This window comes from Streptopelia decaocto, assembly GCF_964273445.1.
Source record: "Streptopelia decaocto genome assembly, chromosome: Z".
In the NCBI taxonomy this organism is placed as follows: Eukaryota; Metazoa; Chordata; class Aves; order Columbiformes; family Columbidae; genus Streptopelia; species Streptopelia decaocto.
In genome coordinates this window covers 67,345,212-67,362,176 of record NC_138657.1, presented here as the reverse complement: position 1 = coordinate 67,362,176, position 16,965 = coordinate 67,345,212, and the positions used below count along the sequence as shown (strand labels likewise).

Below are 16,965 nucleotides of genomic sequence, written 5' to 3'. Positions count from 1 at the left end.
ACATCAGAACATGACCTCAAGCCCCGTCTCAGTAACAGTTGGGCTTCAGCAGATTAGAAGTATTTGTCAAGAGATTTTTTTTTTATTTGGAGAGCCTCAACATATTACTTTTTAACACTTTTCAATGTCACCTGCAAGACCGAGTTTTTCAAAACGAAGTCTTGCATCAGGAGATTTATACAGTTCAAGGTAAAGGCTAATAGAAAGTGTTCTTACCATTGCCACTGCTTTTCTAATTTGGTGATCAAACTACATGCAGCCAACTGGAAAAAGCAGCAGCATGATTTTTCTCCTACTTTAACTTCAATCTCAACATCTTCCAAGTGGTTCCATTTTAATTATACTTTCTTTCAAGCATTTTGCTTTATTTCTGATTTGTTTTATCTAGCTTTTCATATAAAGGATTCTTCATATCACGCGTTAGCCTTCAATAGCTCTTTAGTCCTTCCCTCCTACATCTCCATGTTTGTTAGGATAGGTCAGTTTTCCCTTCTTGTTCCCCTGACTGTGCTTGTAACACTTTCCCAGATATCCCAAACATCCACGTTTGATCAATTATCTTTTCCAGTGAAACAGAAAATTATTTTAAAGACAGTAAGTAAAAATAAGTGCTCTTATCTTTTCCATTTTATACCACCATAACTTATGTCACTAAATTAATTATAAGTGAAAAAGACATGTTCAGGTGCATGACGCATTTATTGGCACCTATTGTTGTTGATCTTCTGTGGATGGCAGAAAAATCAATACCAGGTTTCCTCTAAGAACAGCCCCATTCTTTCAGCAATACATTGGTGAATATTCTTCCTCCATTCAAAGCACAAAAATCCAGCATAAATGCCATCATTTTTTACACCAAATTTATCTCCTTCAGCCTCTGTACCATTTCCATCTTTATAGTTCCAGTACAAAACTGCATTTTGTCTTCAAGAGTAGGTTTCACCTGCTTTTCCTATTCTTACATAATTTAAATCCAAATATTATCATTTTCCTGAGCGGATGGATGGGAAGACTTCCTGATCGAGATTCTACAATCTTTGAATATAAGATCCCAATGGGTAAACATGCATCAGCTAGACTCCTCGTTTTATACAAATGATCATTGTTTCAGTTAACAGACTTTTCAATGGAAAAGTGTTCAGTACATTCTAATAGCTTTATAATACTCTTCCTAGCTTTTTAGTGATCCTAGAGAACACAGAAAAGAAAAAGCCTCCCTATCCAAAATGTCTTCTTCAAAGTAGTACACAAATCCCTACAGCCATGTTAGCTTTCTCCTCACACCCAGGGAAGGTGTAGAAGGGAACAAATGTCAAAAGACAATGTGAATATGGTCCCTTAAGTCAGTCTTAAATCTGATGATCTGAGCATTAAATTGGTGCACTGGTGGTCTGAACAGGAGGCTCAAACACTCCTTTTCCTAGCAGGCTAAAGCAGAGGTTGAACCCACGCTTCTCACTTCCTGGAGTGCTGACTCTAGAACAGCCCCAGAATAAACTGGCAACCACTTATCAACTATAGTTAAAAAGATTGTTCCAGTACTTCCAGGACTGTACAGAGACTTACAGAGGCACAGAATCACAGAACCAATTAGTTTGGAAAAGACCTTTTAAGATCACCAAGTCCAAACATAAACCTAAGGCTGCCAAGTCCACCACTAAACCACATTTCTAAGAACCTCATCCATACATCTTTTAAACACCTTGAGGGATGGTGACTCAACCACCTCCCTGGGCAGCCTGTTCCAGCCTTTGGCAACCCCTTCTGTGAAGAAATTTTTCCAATCTCCTCCCCTGGTTCAACCTGAGGCCCTTTCCTCTCATCCTGTCACTTGTGTACTTGGGAAAAGAGACCAGCACCCACCTTGCCACAACCTCCTTGGGGAATCTGAAATTTAAGAAACCAAAGAATCTTAACAGCTGCTCTGAGGCTAAGCTTTAGAAAAGGGTGAAGCTGAAGATAAATCTCTATTATCAGTTGGTCTGAGTAGCCTTCTGCCCAATGCACGGGTATGGCTGTCTCAACCTGAGACATCCACTTCCCCCACTGCATCACTTAGTATTCCACTTTAGGTCACAGACTCCAGTTTTTCTAATCAAGCTCTGCAGCACTTCACTACTAAATATTTAATGGATTTAGCCCTTAGAAATCAAACTGAGGCACAGAAAAACTAAAATGGAGATAAAGCTTTTCATAGAAATAATTGATCAAGAGTAAATTTAATGGATTCAGGAACCATAACTGGAATTAGAAGTTCTGCAAAAAGCAAGGGGCTGCAGAAAGCATTTTCTGTAGTGAGTTACAGCAAGTGAGTTATATACAGGTACCCACAATACATGGCGATTTCTTAGCATTAAGTTCTCAAAGACTTGATACAGAACATTTTACAAGAAGAATAAGGTTATCAAATTTCTGTTAAACAGGTGATCAAAAATGCAGACACTTTGCATTTAAGTATTCTAAGATGACCAGATGTACTAAAAATATAGACTTTCCTAATGACATTCCCCATATCGTATGTGTGTATATATATATAGCAGATACATCAGAAGATGGTAGATATGTAGAAATGTTCTAAAGGTAAATTAAGCTGAAACTCCTACATGATCCTACGAAAATTAAGTTTGACAAAGACATCTCTTTCAAAATGAATCATGCAATAAAATTAAATTCTCACTTAACATTTTTTTAAAAAGGCTTTTTCAGTTTTCTGAAATTTGTTGTGACTTAACAGTCCTCAAAAAAAATGTACACTTCTGTATTGACAGTAGGGTTAGTGGAACTTTGCACTTGCTTACAGGTGAGCATTGCAAGCTTGCTTATCTTTGGTGGTAAGAGGCAAGAAAGATTTATTCAAAACTTCAAGTTATACACCACTTAACCTTTGAAATCAGCATTACAATTAATTCTCAGTAGAGACAGCACTTTTATATAATGGAAAAAAAAAAATCTCCTCATACAATTAATTCTGGAAGCATGCTGAAAGCTCCTTCCATTTCCTTTCCTCCTTCCTCCTAACAGCTTTGGCTATAATCTAGAAAGAGTACTTAAATCCAGCAAGGAAAGATGTAACACATTGGGACAACAGCCAACTAAAAAGAAAACAGGAGACACAGAAAAGGCTTATTTTGCCCATTATGTTTTCCAGGTCCTTGATGAAAGTCTTCACATTTTTAAAAACACTTTCGGCGAGTACTTTGGGGGATTCCATCAGATTTGAAACCAGACGTAGTGCAACTTCCAAGTTTTGTGAATCAAAGTCTGAGAAATACCTTATGACCAACTGAACTGTCAAGATCTAGAGAATGTAAATACTAAAATACTTCAGTCAGGAAACAAGAGAAAGTTTAAGAAGAATGCAAATAGATCTTAAATGCATGCACAACTTCTGCCAGGCCAGATTTCTAGAACAGAAAGACTGTCATGAGCTCTTGATATTTACTGCATGGATGCAGTGCGTATAATAACTAGATCATTTAAGATAAGAATAAAGATCAGAATTCTGTTCATCATAACAATGGAAAAGACACTTTTTTAAAGTGTTAAAATTATGATGAGTGAGAATCAGTAACAGTGTTCACTTAACCATTACATAGCCATAGAACCTGGAAAAACTATACTGGAACATACCTCATGGGAAAAGCATCATGCTCCACCACACTCCTGAAGCAGGTAACACTTGCAAGAGAAACTGCAATTACCCCTTACAAATCTCAGTTCCCAATAACTGAATGATGCAGTTGTTTCAACAGAATTTTGCAGTGAAGACTGCTTTGGACACATAATAGGAAATTCCAGCTTGACAAGCTTGCATTAATATTTGTATGAATTGAGAATAACTTAGAGAATCATGAAAAGCAGATACACACTTACATTTTTCCTTGCTGCTGTTACTGTTATGTAAAAAATCCCCATCTGAACGCATTGTAGGGAAATCATCTTCATCATCTTCTACCACTAAATTTGAGAGAGAGTGTGTTATGGGCATGAGAAAGCTTTTCTAATTCTTCAGTGTGCAAGAAAGAATTAAGAGCATCTTCATAGCTAAGCAGCATTTAAATTTTTTTCCTATAACAGTTATGGACTTCACCCGCTTTTCTTTTTTGACCCAAGGCCGCTATCAACATTACTGTCAGAAACCATCAGGAGACTAATACCTGCTCAGTGTTGAAGTTTAGATCTCGATTCTGTGGTAAGAACAACATTATTTTGGTGTTATAACTGGATAAGCAGGGAGTCACAATTCAGCAACTATCTAGTCTTCTACTCTAGGAAGTTTGCAAAGAAGTGGAATTGCACGTACCTATTGTTTTCCTACTACCAAAAATTTCAGGCTGCCAGAACAAACCCAGGGATGAATATATACATGCCTCAGGAGACTGCATGGATATGACAACAGTCTGTGCTGTGAGAACAGCAACTCAGAGATAGGCAGATATCCACACCTGTGTCTGTCTGGGCCTCAAGTGTGCACTCGGTGCTCTAGTTCCAGCCAATACTTCTCAGAAGCATTCATTATGGCAGCAGCTCTGCCTTTTTTAAAGAATGCATTGTTTCCATCAGAACCAGTGTCTTATTGGTTTTTCAAAATAAAAGGTAAGAGAGCAATAAACTTGAATTAATCTTAAGAGGGTAAACAATTATTGTTCTATAACATCAAATGCTTAAAAGAGCATTTCCTTTTGTACAGATGACAGCTACAGGTAATTTTAACTTAGGCAGATTTTTATGGGAATCTAACTTCTGCAGTGAAAATAGTTAATACTGTTCATGCAAAATATCTATGATTGATCCCTATACTGAAGAGTAAATTTAACATATATATTTTATTTATACAGCATCAAATGCTCTAGTAACTATTTCAAGGGCTATTACTCTGCAAAAAGCTAAACTCCATGGAGATAAATGTTACCAGTTACAGTTTTACCTTTATCTCTCTGGAGTTCATCTTTGGAAACTGCATCTGCACAGGCATCAAAGTATTTTTGTAAAGTATCCACTTGTCTACACAAGATGTCTCTAAAGGTTTCCATTTCTGCAAGCTTCTCACGTAAGCTATGGCCCTTCTGAAAATACAAGAAAAAAAGGCATGAAACGCTTCTATATACTCAGCAACAGTTCAATGCATTAATAAAAAAAATCTTGATTACTGCAGGTATGAAAAACAAATTAAAGTACACTAACAACATTTTAGATATCAGCAGCTACGAAATACTGCTAAAGTTAGAAGAATGTAAGAAACTGTACACAAGTGTTTCACTATTCATTTTGTCCACTGGTCTCAATTTTCCCTCTTGACTGTATCTGCTACTTTAGGGCATCCAACAAAAGCTTACTAAAACTACAATCTTGCATGCTACCAACTCTATGCCTATTTGCCTGAAAACAGTCAGCTCTAGTTTAAGACTATTGTTCCAATCTTTACTCACTTTCCTCGTGTTGCTCCCCTTCTGCTCTCCCACAAGTACAGCCCATTCAAGTTCATAAATTAAGTACTTACATGCATGAGACAAGGAAAGTCATCATTTATCAATCAGAATTAATCAAATACATTAAGTCACAGAATCAGCATTCCTTTTCATTTAAAGGCTCTGATTTTCTGAAGAGTAAACTAAATGATAAATGATAAAAATGATAAAAAATAAATGCTGCCACAGGCTTGATGTTCTTCCCACTGGAAGGTGACAGCACAGTTTAAAAGGGGCAACTGCATAGAGGCACAAGAGAGCTTCTTGTATAATCCATTCAACATATGATGAATTTCTAACACTTAAACTTTTGTACTTTTTCTGTCATTGCGTGAATAAGCCTTCATGTAAGTTATTTATTTTCCAGTTGTGTGTGTTATTTGCACATCAATACTAAGAAAATTTTATTCACCAACCTTGAATGAAGAGGTGGATGTCGCAGAGTATCCACTTGCTCCAGAAACAAGAGACACCATGGAGCCATGGCGTCGCAAACTTGACTCTGATCCATAGCCAGATTCAGTCTGAAAAACAAACCACATACAAAAACTAGAGTGCTGAGGCTTTTAACAAAAAAGAAAAAATGTAAGCAAGATTAATGTAATTTCATCTGAAACCAGTCCATTTGTTTCTTGTCGGGAAGCGTCAGGGGCTTAACTCAAATCATCCCTGCATACTTAGGATGTTGATGCTTGATCTGTAAAGTTACTATGAATCTATTTTTGTTATCATAATGATCTGTAAAAAATAAGTTATCTACAACCTACTATGTGCCCCCAAAAGAACAAGGAAGCATATATTTAAGGGTTCAAAAAAGGGACTATGTTTCATTATTTTGGTTTATGTAATCCCTACTAAACAATTTTCATACAGCATCCAAAACCACAGTATTCTAAAACTAATCAGAGGATAACATGGTTCAGTTCAAAGACAATCAGCCTCAGTCAATCCTTCCAGTCATTCAAATAGTGCCACTTTATACTTAAAAGCAACAAAACGGAGATCATAGAAAGGCAGTTACTGCCTTTTTTCCCCCTTGTTCCAGGTTTATTTAGCAAAATTCTTTATACTAGACTGAATTCATATTTTACAAAGAACAGACGTCTACACAAGACAAGATACTGAAAGCAAGAAGACAACCATAACAGCAACTTATTAAATAATGACAAAAAATCTCTTGGTTAAAGTAACATTAATAAGATCAAAAAATATCAAGTTTGACAAATTTTCTCACAAATCAAACAGAAGCAGATACTGAGGAACTAGAAGCAAAATATTTCCCTAGAGGTTCATGTAAATGGCCTATGCATGGCAAAGGAGTAGAAAAACCCTGAAAAAGAATGTAAGAAATAAACAGATGGTTCAGAGTAATATTAGAAATAATGTTAATAGATGAGTTGATCAAGTAGACAGTAACAACATGGTGAAGGACTTCTGATAGAAATAAGAAATTCTGCAGTAGCACAGAAATTCAGATGGGGTAGGGAGAATGGGAGAAAAGATGAATTATATAGAATAAACAAGAAGCAAAGATGAAATTCTTGCTGTCGTACTTATGGAAAAAACTGAAACTGCATAGGCTTTGGAAGGCAGGAGAGTGCTGATAAATTAGGATGCAAATGAACTTAAAGAGTATTAAAAGCAAGGAGAAAGGACAAAAAGTTGTTTAAATGTTGGTTAAAACAGTAGAATTTGGACAACAGCACAATGTGCTGGACATATATTTATGCTTGGGTAACAAAGAAGCAGTGACAGAGAAACATGCTTTTAGAGAAATGAAGGTATTACTAAAGGGAAAAATGTGACTCCCAGAGCTGTCAACATAATTCCCAAATGAACATAACTGAATGAGATTATCCACCAAAACCAAGCCATAAGGAGCCCATTTGAAGAATTAGATGGAAGACAAGAAAGCACCGAGGAAACAGAAGAGAAACAGGATGAGTATCATACGTAGAAGTATAAAAAGTCAAAGCACAGTTGAAAACTAAATATGTCCAAGAAATGCATGTGTAATTAGAAAAAGGTACTCCAAAAATCTTGGTGGAAGAAGGCCAAGTAGCTTAAAAAGAAAGGGGGCATGTGTAAATCATACTATAAGGATGTATTACTAATTTAGTAATTTCTGCTATAAATCATGCATTTACAACTATTTTATACTGAGCATGAGTCCTAGAAAAATAGCTATGTAAGTGCAGCAACCAAAGCACTAAAAGCTTGTGGTTGGTGTTTTATTGTGGTGGCAGTGTGGTGGGGTTTTGTTTGTTTGTCTTTGTGGGGTTTGTTTAAGAATTAGTCCTACTGTTTCTTTTAAAGCTTGGCTTTAAAATATCTTTTGGAATAGTATTTTTAATGAAAACATTCATAATGGATCCAAGAGGCTTTTTTTAGAATATCGGTTCAAGTGTTTAGTAGTATACCTGGCTTTGGTAACATATTTGGGACATGAGACCACATTTTGAATTGCAATGCAATTTAGTGCAAAGATTATACTTTAATCCACTGGTTTGTAATTTTAGGTTTAACAAACACCAAATAACAAAGATTTGATTAGTTTTTTTTCAAATAAGTAAGGGCTTTTGGCTGTTTTTATGGACTTTACGTCCTCCAAAGTCTTGACAAGCAAAAATAAAGTACGCAAGGAAATAAAAGGATTTTTTAAAGGACAAGTAAAAAGTTTTGGGTGTACAATTATTTTGTTCCAAGAGTGTTTAATTTGCATAAGCCTCAAAAGAACATTTTGTAAGTCACGCAACACTTTGAAGAATGAAACATTTATTTTAAGATCCCTCTAAATCCAAATCTAAAACCACTTCACTGTTCCACATGGAACTTCAGTGTTTAATCAGATGCTACAAACATTAAGATGACTCTGAATGTGCTTTTACTACAGTCAGTTGGACAGTAAGAACTCATACTATTTTCTTCGTAAGTTGTACACACTAGAAAGAAGGTAAAATTTCATTTCAATGGGCATGACTTAATGAACAGATCAATTAAAAAAATCTAGCTAAGATATCTGTTGCACTGATGTCAGAGCATTTTAACTAAGGACAGCAAATGTCTTATGACTGCTTTTTCCTTTAAGTGAGAAAGACAGACCTATGCAAAACCTGGGTTTAAGCTCAGTAGGTGAAATTTCCACATTTCTCTATCTGAAGACTTAATCAAACTCATATCATAATAGCACTACTCTAGAACTTACAAGAATAACTGTAATCTTAGAAGCAGAAAATGTGGTGATGTATACTCTACATTTGAATTAATTAATTTTCTTCTATTATTACCCATAGAGCTAATGCTCAGTTAATTTAGTTCACAAAATAAAAGTTGAGGGTGAAAGGAAGAAAAACTTCTTTCCATATGAATACATAAGCTTGATTTTTTTTAAGGTACCTTTTCAGCAGTATATTTGACTGTCATTTATGCTTGTGATTAATAATTCCACTAAACAGTTTATCCACACTTCAGAATTATAAACAAGGCAGCATATACAGCTTTCAATTGTATATAGCTATCAACTTGTAAACCCTACAAATAAAAAGATGCTGCATAAAAAGCATTTTGGCAGTTTTTAACTCTTTGCAACAAAGAAGCAAATTTAGCAAATGGAACAGCAGACCAAACTGCAGACAACATGAATTCAAAGCATGTGCATTTACAGATTATGTTCACAAAACTCAGACAACTATGTTTCAATAGCTAATGGAAAAAAGTGAAAATTACATCAAGAACACTTATTTGTCAGAAAAAAAAAAGAAAATAAGTATTCCTTTGTAACTGATGCAGAGACAAGCCATCCAGCTCACAGCAGACACATGCAAGCAGCTTAACACAGAAAATGAAAGCATGCATCATGCAAAGCCCCACCATTCTACTACCGCAACATCTAAACGAGAACAGGTCACTGGCGCATTTATGTCTTGCAAAGCAGATCATCATTAGCTATTCACTTCAGAAATAATTACATCAAGAGGAATGATGACACAAGCTTCTTCTGTTTACACAACTGTTAATTTCCAAAGATAAAAATTGAAAAAGCAGGTGAAGTCCACATGATAGAAGCTAACAGTCTCTGCAAGAAAACAAAAGAACTTGCAGAAGTTGTATCAATTCAAACCATCAAGCACTAATGCCAAATTACCATGCTTAGTATATAGATGTGGTTCTTTAAAATTCCATGCATTCATCATAGCTTCAAAGCTACATTAAAACTGGCATTTGTTAGTACATTGCAACACCTTCAGCTTTCTAAGGCAGTGCACAGAATCCATTAATCCTTTCGTTATGACAGACGAGAGAAAAGAGGCACATGATCCAAAGCTTTATGTGATTCTTTGCTGGAGCAGGTGTTGGTAACAGCAACAAGGCAGTATGTCAGAAAAGCCGCTTTCAGTAAAATAGTTAAGCATTCGCAGAATCACACTGCAGACCTCCACTACGTCTCACACTGATCTGCTGGTTAAGGATCTCCTGAAGTGGGTCAATAATACTCCTGAGTAAAGCACAGACTCATGGGAAAGCTTCCCCACTTAAAAAAAAAAAAAATCAAATAAAGCTAATTATTCTCCCATGTCTTCAAAGAATAATTCTGATTATGTATCAGTTCAGCGCTTGTCAAACGCTTCAGTGTATGTTTGCCTACCAAGGCAGATATTTTCAATTAGCACTATAAATTCTTTATTATTTTACATAACACAAGCAGTAGGCAGCTCCTCCCTCTAAGGCATATGGCTCACCCTAGGAGGTGATGAAATAGACTTCAGGATACAGTGACTGCAATCATGTTCTCTGCAGTATTTGTGAAAAATCCAACTAAAACATCCGAGAGATCAAACCATATCTTATGAAAAACAAGAATGTAGAAAAAAAGCAAAAACGTGAAACGAAAGAGCAAGAAGGTACTATTATATGAAAGACTTGGTGAAGACTAATTAGACAAGCTCTGTAGAATCCCTATGTTCCAAGGGCAATTTTCAGATGTGCTGCAAGTGCTTTAACATATACTCAAAGACAGAGGGGTTACCGCTAGGGTGAGCCAAGGAAGGGCTACCTAGGAATGGCAGCAGACAGTAAGAACACTACAGACACTACAAGTAGGCCATTTGGAGATGCATTTCTGAGGTTTTAAGTTAAAGAAACAATGAAGGTGTGTATGCAGGTCTCATTTTTCAATTGTTCAATAGCTGCTGACAATGGAAATTTAAGGTTTCAACAATAAAGTAATTATTAGCGGGAAGGCAGAAATAGGAAAGCCACAGTCCAGGTCACAGCAGCTGGATGATGATTCCTCTGCCTACAGCCCTCACAAGCACAGTGCAGGAGACTACTTAGAAAGCAAAAAAGCTTCTAACATTACCTTCTTTTGGAACTGCAAAAAGGTAAAGAAACATAGACATTTTTCCACCAACAGTGATAAGTGTTGCCATTCCATAGAAAATAGGCATACTACATGCACAGGAGGAAAAAAAACAGGAATTCTGAGTTGAAAAATAAGTATAATAAGACAACTGAAAAAAAACAAACGATAGCAGTATAGCCCTAGGATTATTCTAACTGCTACACTCGCTTGTCCAATCCAAGTGACAAATACATTTTGGGTCTTCACTTCCAAACTCCATGTAGTTTTGTTAAGTCACCACGTACTGCTTGCAGACAGTAAGCCGCTTTAACAGCTGCATGAGCTAGAGTAGCACACAAACTGGTAAGACCTGAAACCACATACTGCTTTCTGAAGAAAGGGAAAGGGCCAAGAAGCAGTATCAACACAAATCATTGCAGAGAGAATGCAGGCTGACAAAGAGGCAACTAAAGGCAAATGACTAGTCTTTGATCATCTTTATCCATGTAGTTCACACCCGTGTTTAATTACATGGATGTGTACTGTTTTTCTATGAATTCATTTAACCGTTAACATACACAGGAAAACTATCCACCAAATATTATTCAATGTCTTTAAATGCTAAGACTACACAAAAGCTGAATAGGGAGAGGCAAGTGCTTCAAAAGCAGAATGAAGAACAGCCAGAATGCTGAGCAGGACAACACTCAAGAGCCCTCAGTGAAGCTGCGCGACACAACACCTTTACAGCGCTGCTCCTCAGGCTTGAGAGCCACTGTATTAAAGCATGACTTTACAGAATAAAACTCTTCCCTGAGCAAAAGTACCAAACCCCAAGCTGACAATAGTGGCATAACTCTGTATATTGACTCATCAAATAAAACTAAAGCAGCTTGTACTACTGGGCCATGAAGCTATAGCAAGACTGGGAGAGGGCTACATCTGTCCCTCCTATGAATCTGGGCTGTCAGAAGAGGGAGGGACAAGTAAGATCTGTAGAGCTACACCGGGACTAGAAATCTCCACTCTGCTAGTAGACACTGTCAGGAAAAGCACTGATGTGCTGGCCTCAGCTCCAAATGCACTGAAGTAAATGTTCTTATTTGTTTTAATGCTTTGAAAGCTAGAGGGAATACTGATAGTTTAAAAGTTTTTTAAAGTTTTAAAGAATGAGTTAATTCAAATACATACTGCTTGATCTTGGTTTAAGGATAGTCATTGCACAACTATGCCTTTAAAAATAAGAACAGTTCTGATCCTAACAGAAAACACTCATCATATTGTTCTTTTTAAAAGTTATACAAAGTTACTCAAGTTAAATTCCATTTCATACTTAAATATTATTACGTCATCATTATGTATAAAATTCAGAAGGTCGTGTTGCCAGGGATGATGCACAAGTGCTGGCAGGCAGCCAAGCCAGGACATGGCAGGGAATCCTGCTGCAAGAGCCCAAGAGCTGGCCTCTGAGCGCGCCGTGCAAGAGGCGCCCGTCATGTGGAGGGAAAGCCCATGTCTGGATGGGACAGGTTGTGCAGGAATAACCTGCCTCATACCAACAGCCATGGGGCTGAAGTACACACTGCATTCAGACATTTAGGCAATATCTTTCTTATCCTTCAAAGTGGCAACGAAGGAATGATTACCTCTTACTCCACTTTCATTTATTTATTTAACCTATTTAAGGTAGTGCAGCATTACATTAATACCACCTCAGTGAAGAAGTGGAAAAACACATCCACAATCAGCGTTAAGCTGAAGGAGACTGTGCTAAAGACCATAATCAGATTTCAAAGGAGAGACCAGCATTAAACAGCAAAGGTGGTTGTTTTTTTTTTTAATACCTGCAGAAATTTACTTGTTGTAAGCCCACGCCAGTTTTGGTCCTGGAACTGAGAAGTCTACATCTGCTTGTTCAGAAGAAAAAATTTTATTTCAGGAAACTCTAGAATTCAAAGTATAGGTGCAGACAAGGTTCTTACTTGCACAGGAAGAAATGGACTATGAAAAGCTTCAGAGCAACACAGAACAAATCCATCACCAGGCTTATCAATATGCAGAAAAAATATCACAGAAAGTGCTTCTGCAAACACCACAAACTCTTGTTCACCTAGTGCAGTTAACAGTTATCTTGTCACTTCCATACATGGAAGAGATTTTTTTTCCCTCCGCTCAATCTTCAGACATTCACCTAGCCATCAGAACAGAAATATCTATTAAATGTCCAGCACACTGCAGAGTATGAAATAGGTTGCAAGCACTGGAGAATGACAAAAGCTAGAATTGTAAAAGACAGAAAAGTCCATATTATGTTTGACAGAGGATTTAAGAAAAAATGATCTTACATCCAAAGGAAAACTATAAAAACACACTCAGTTTAAACTTCAATCTTACAAGAATAATTTGGGTAAAGGCGGGGAAAAAGAGAAGTTTACTTTCAACACAGCATTTCTTTTGCAACACAACTCCTATCGAATCTAGGACGTTCTTCTTGACTTTTAAAATCTATTCGCTATTCTTCTTATTTCCTTCTTGCTGTAGCCCTTGTTTTATCAGGTTTCAACACCCACTTCCATCAAAGCCAAAGCAGGGTCACTGCACCCATTACACAGTTTAACAAAAAATATTATATGAAATAAGGGACTCCTCAAGAAATTAATCTTTTTGTCATGTTCCTGCTATAGCTTCAGATTCCTGAAGTTGTCCAGGTTTGAAATTTCATAAAAACAGGCCTTGTATTTGTGTAAAAATAACATTTGTTTGGAAATGAAGCCCAGTCTGGTTTAAAAGCTCTTCATGCACACAGAATCCTGCTATCAATTGAAGCCTTACTCTCATTTCCCGACATACACCAGTCTGACAGCTATACTGGTTTGACTGAAAATGGGTTAATTTTGTTCATGCAGTTAAAAACATTTCTTTTTCATAGCTAGCATGCTCATTACTTGGACTTAGTTTGAGAACAAGAGATAACACCCCAGTTTTTAATTGCTCTGGTCTGAGAGACAAGGACATTCTGAGTGTTCTGCCCACAGGTGTGAGACAGTGAGGAAAAGGGGGCAGGGATGAGTCAGAGCTTGACTGACATCCAGACTGATCAGTGAGAGTATTCCATCCCATTAGTGTCATGCTCCAGATTTAAGAGTCAGGCTTTCCAGTTTTGCTCTTCTGCTATCTCTTGCTCTGCTTCTGCTCTCTCACTCCCTGGGGGGCAGCCAGGGGAGTTTCGGTCAGGAGCTTTAGTTCGACCTTTTGCCATTTTGCAGAGGCTTCTGGACTTTTCTGCATTTTTCCTTTTTTTTCCTGTCTCTGGGATGAGCTTTAAGACCAGGTGTGGCTTGCTGGGACTGGCTGCTCAGTTGCAGATGTAGTTAGTTTGGAATTGTCTTGAGTACATTTTATTTCTTACGTATATACAAACACATATATATGTATATACACACACATATATTTACTAGTAGTGTATTAGTATTTTGTTATTTTATTAAACTGCGTTTATCTCAATCCAAGTTTCTCCCTGCCCTTTTGATTCTTTCCCCTGTTGGAGGGGGTGGGGGGAAAGGGTGAGCGAAGAGCTGTTATGGTTGTACGCTAGCTCGGGTTAAACCACAACAGCAACATAAAGATTCCGTATCTTAAGCTCAATATAACTGGGTAGTAATTCTGTTCAAAGGGGGGTGCATGTGTGTGTGCATGCACACGTGTGTGGGTGTTTATGTTTTGTTTGTTTCGTTTTTTTAACAAAATATTAACACACTACTTAGTATCAATTATGAGGTGCAAGATCTTGAGTCTAACACCTGATACACAGGGGATGTACTAACACTTCTAAAAAGTTAAATAAAAACATGAATTGGTTAAAAAAACTAGCACTACCTGATCACATAGTTCTCGTGGTAGTCTGTGGGTCAAGAGAAAGCCTAACATGATAAAAAACAAAGTGCTGAAGTGATAAATTATCATAAACACTTCAACTGTTTATACGTAAGACCTAGTCCCAGAAACAGATAGGCAAAGATATGCATATAGTGCAGCTACCACCTCAAAAAACTTCAGAAGCAAATATAGGTTATGCTAAGAGCTCTGTATTTCTGAGTTTCAAGTAAAGAACACATTTGGATATCTAAAGAATAAAAATTCAGATAATTTTCAAAAGCTTGTTGAATCACCAAACAGAAGCATGAGAGTATGCTCTCCCATCACAAAGTAACTACATTCTAATAGGTCAGGACTGGGAAAATTAAGTTTCTATACACCTCATGGTACTTTGAAAAGACACCAGTTCATGTATTTAACCTCCCCAAGTCAATATCCTGTGTGACCACTAGAGGGAAATCGCAAAAAGGAAACAGACACGTCCAGAGGTTACTATTGGTCAAAGCCCAACAGTAACCCTTATCCTGTTTCTGCTTCAGTCCCTGCGAGTACAAGCCTCCTTTCCTCGGCAGACAATTAAAAACAGAGCAGTTTTACCTCTAGCCTTTATAATTACATTTGAAACACATTGCTAAGTGAGGATAAAGTTTTGTGCACAGTATACAAGAAGCAACAATGACATCTATTGCTGAAAGTAAGTCAGTGAATTTTAAGTTTTAATAGAGATTAGTGAAATTATTCGGAAGTTGCACCTCTCACCCAGTTCAAAACAGTGAAAAAAGAACGGCTAATTTCCAATTAACACTGTCTAAAGTCATTAGCAGCAAATTTAACACTCTGAAAAATGTTTAGGCACAGATTTCATCAAACTTCATCTAACATGAAGTAGTTAGGCTCAATATAATTTAGCTTTAAAAAAGATGCTTAATATGTGACATATGCAAAACTGAGCACCACTGTCTCAAGTACCACATCCGAGTAGAAGAGTTTTCTTCAAATTCAACTGCTCTGCCATTAGTCTGCAGCTGTCAAACATAGAACACATTGTGAAGAGGAGTTTTAAATACCAGCCAGAGGAACAGGTACAGGATTTCTCCATACACAGTCTCCATTAAGTAGTTCTCACCAAACTAGTTTTCCCTGTATGCATATGCACTTTGAGAAGCATCAGAAGAAACCAAGTTCCAGTTAAACCCTTCCAAACTCACAAAGTGATACAGTAGCAATACAGACACATTTAATTTGAAATAAACTCACTAGTTATTAATGGAGTAGATAACTTAAGCAGGCTTACTTAGGAGTCTGTAGAACTGTTTTATGCAAGGTAACTTCCAGAAAGCTCATTTTTAATTAAAATATTGTCTGGCATTACACACAACATCAGTAAACCTACCAGGAAAAAATACTAAATTCAACTTAATCTGCCAATACAAAAACACGCCCCACACCATTATTAGTCATTCACACCAAAAGCAGCGACTGCGTTTATTTTATGAAATCAAACACCCACTGTGCAAGACAATAGGAAAAACAACTTCAAGCACAGCACAGGTCTCTACAATAAGGTGACCTACCCTGCCCTTGAAGGAAAACAGCTCAAAAAAGGCTGCTTCTAGTGCACCAGAAGAAAGCAAACCTAAAGCATTATCATCAGTTTTAGACAGGACTGTAATACTGTTGGCCATCATTAAGCTGTATGTTAAACTGCGGGTCACCTTTTTGTTCTTACTGCTTTCCAGAGGGGTAAAAAAAAAAATAAAATGTATGAACAAGACAAAGGATGCCAGTGTAGTGCTGAACATGAACACAAAAAACTCCCTGCAATAAGCATCAGCTAGAAAATAGTGTACTACTGATAAAACAAGCACTTTAGTAGCCTATTCTGACTTAATCTTCTAATAACTAACTGTCTCATTCCATTACAGTACTGTGTTTTGATACAAGCTGTAGGAACACTTTCTGCAACAACTTGTGCCTTTATTGCACACTGTACTATGAAAAGTCCAGGCATCTGCAGAAACACATTCAATATGTATGTCCTCGGGATAAATAATTTTGTAGATCCATATATTCTCTACATACTGCAGAACTTCAGTCCTATTGTTGGTTCCCTTACAGTGGTGTATCCCTGAAGAATTCATCATTGCACTCTTCAATGTCTTTATAAATTACTTAGACTCAGGACTTCAGGGATTACTTACTGAGTTTGCTGATGACACAAAATTGAGAGGAGCTGTTGACACTCTCAAGGGCAGAGGGGCCCTGCAGAGGGATCTGGAC

General features: G+C 37.0%; 1 protein-coding gene across 4 annotated transcripts in view; it reads right to left on the bottom strand.

The window, feature by feature from the left end:
- CERT1 (ceramide transporter 1) overlaps nt 1-16,965 on the bottom strand; it is an 82,362-nt gene that overhangs the window by 22,903 nt on the left and 42,494 nt on the right. For all 4 annotated transcript variants that reach the window (XM_082075659.1, XM_082075658.1, XM_082075660.1 and 1 more), the window contains 3 exons: nt 5,885-5,992; nt 4,928-5,066; nt 3,874-3,957 (listed from right to left, as the gene is read on the bottom strand). In XM_082075659.1, the coding sequence (XP_081931785.1) occupies nt 3,874-3,957; nt 4,928-5,066; nt 5,885-5,992 (331 nt within the window). The remainder of the gene's footprint in view (nt 1-3,873; nt 3,958-4,927; nt 5,067-5,884; nt 5,993-16,965) is intronic.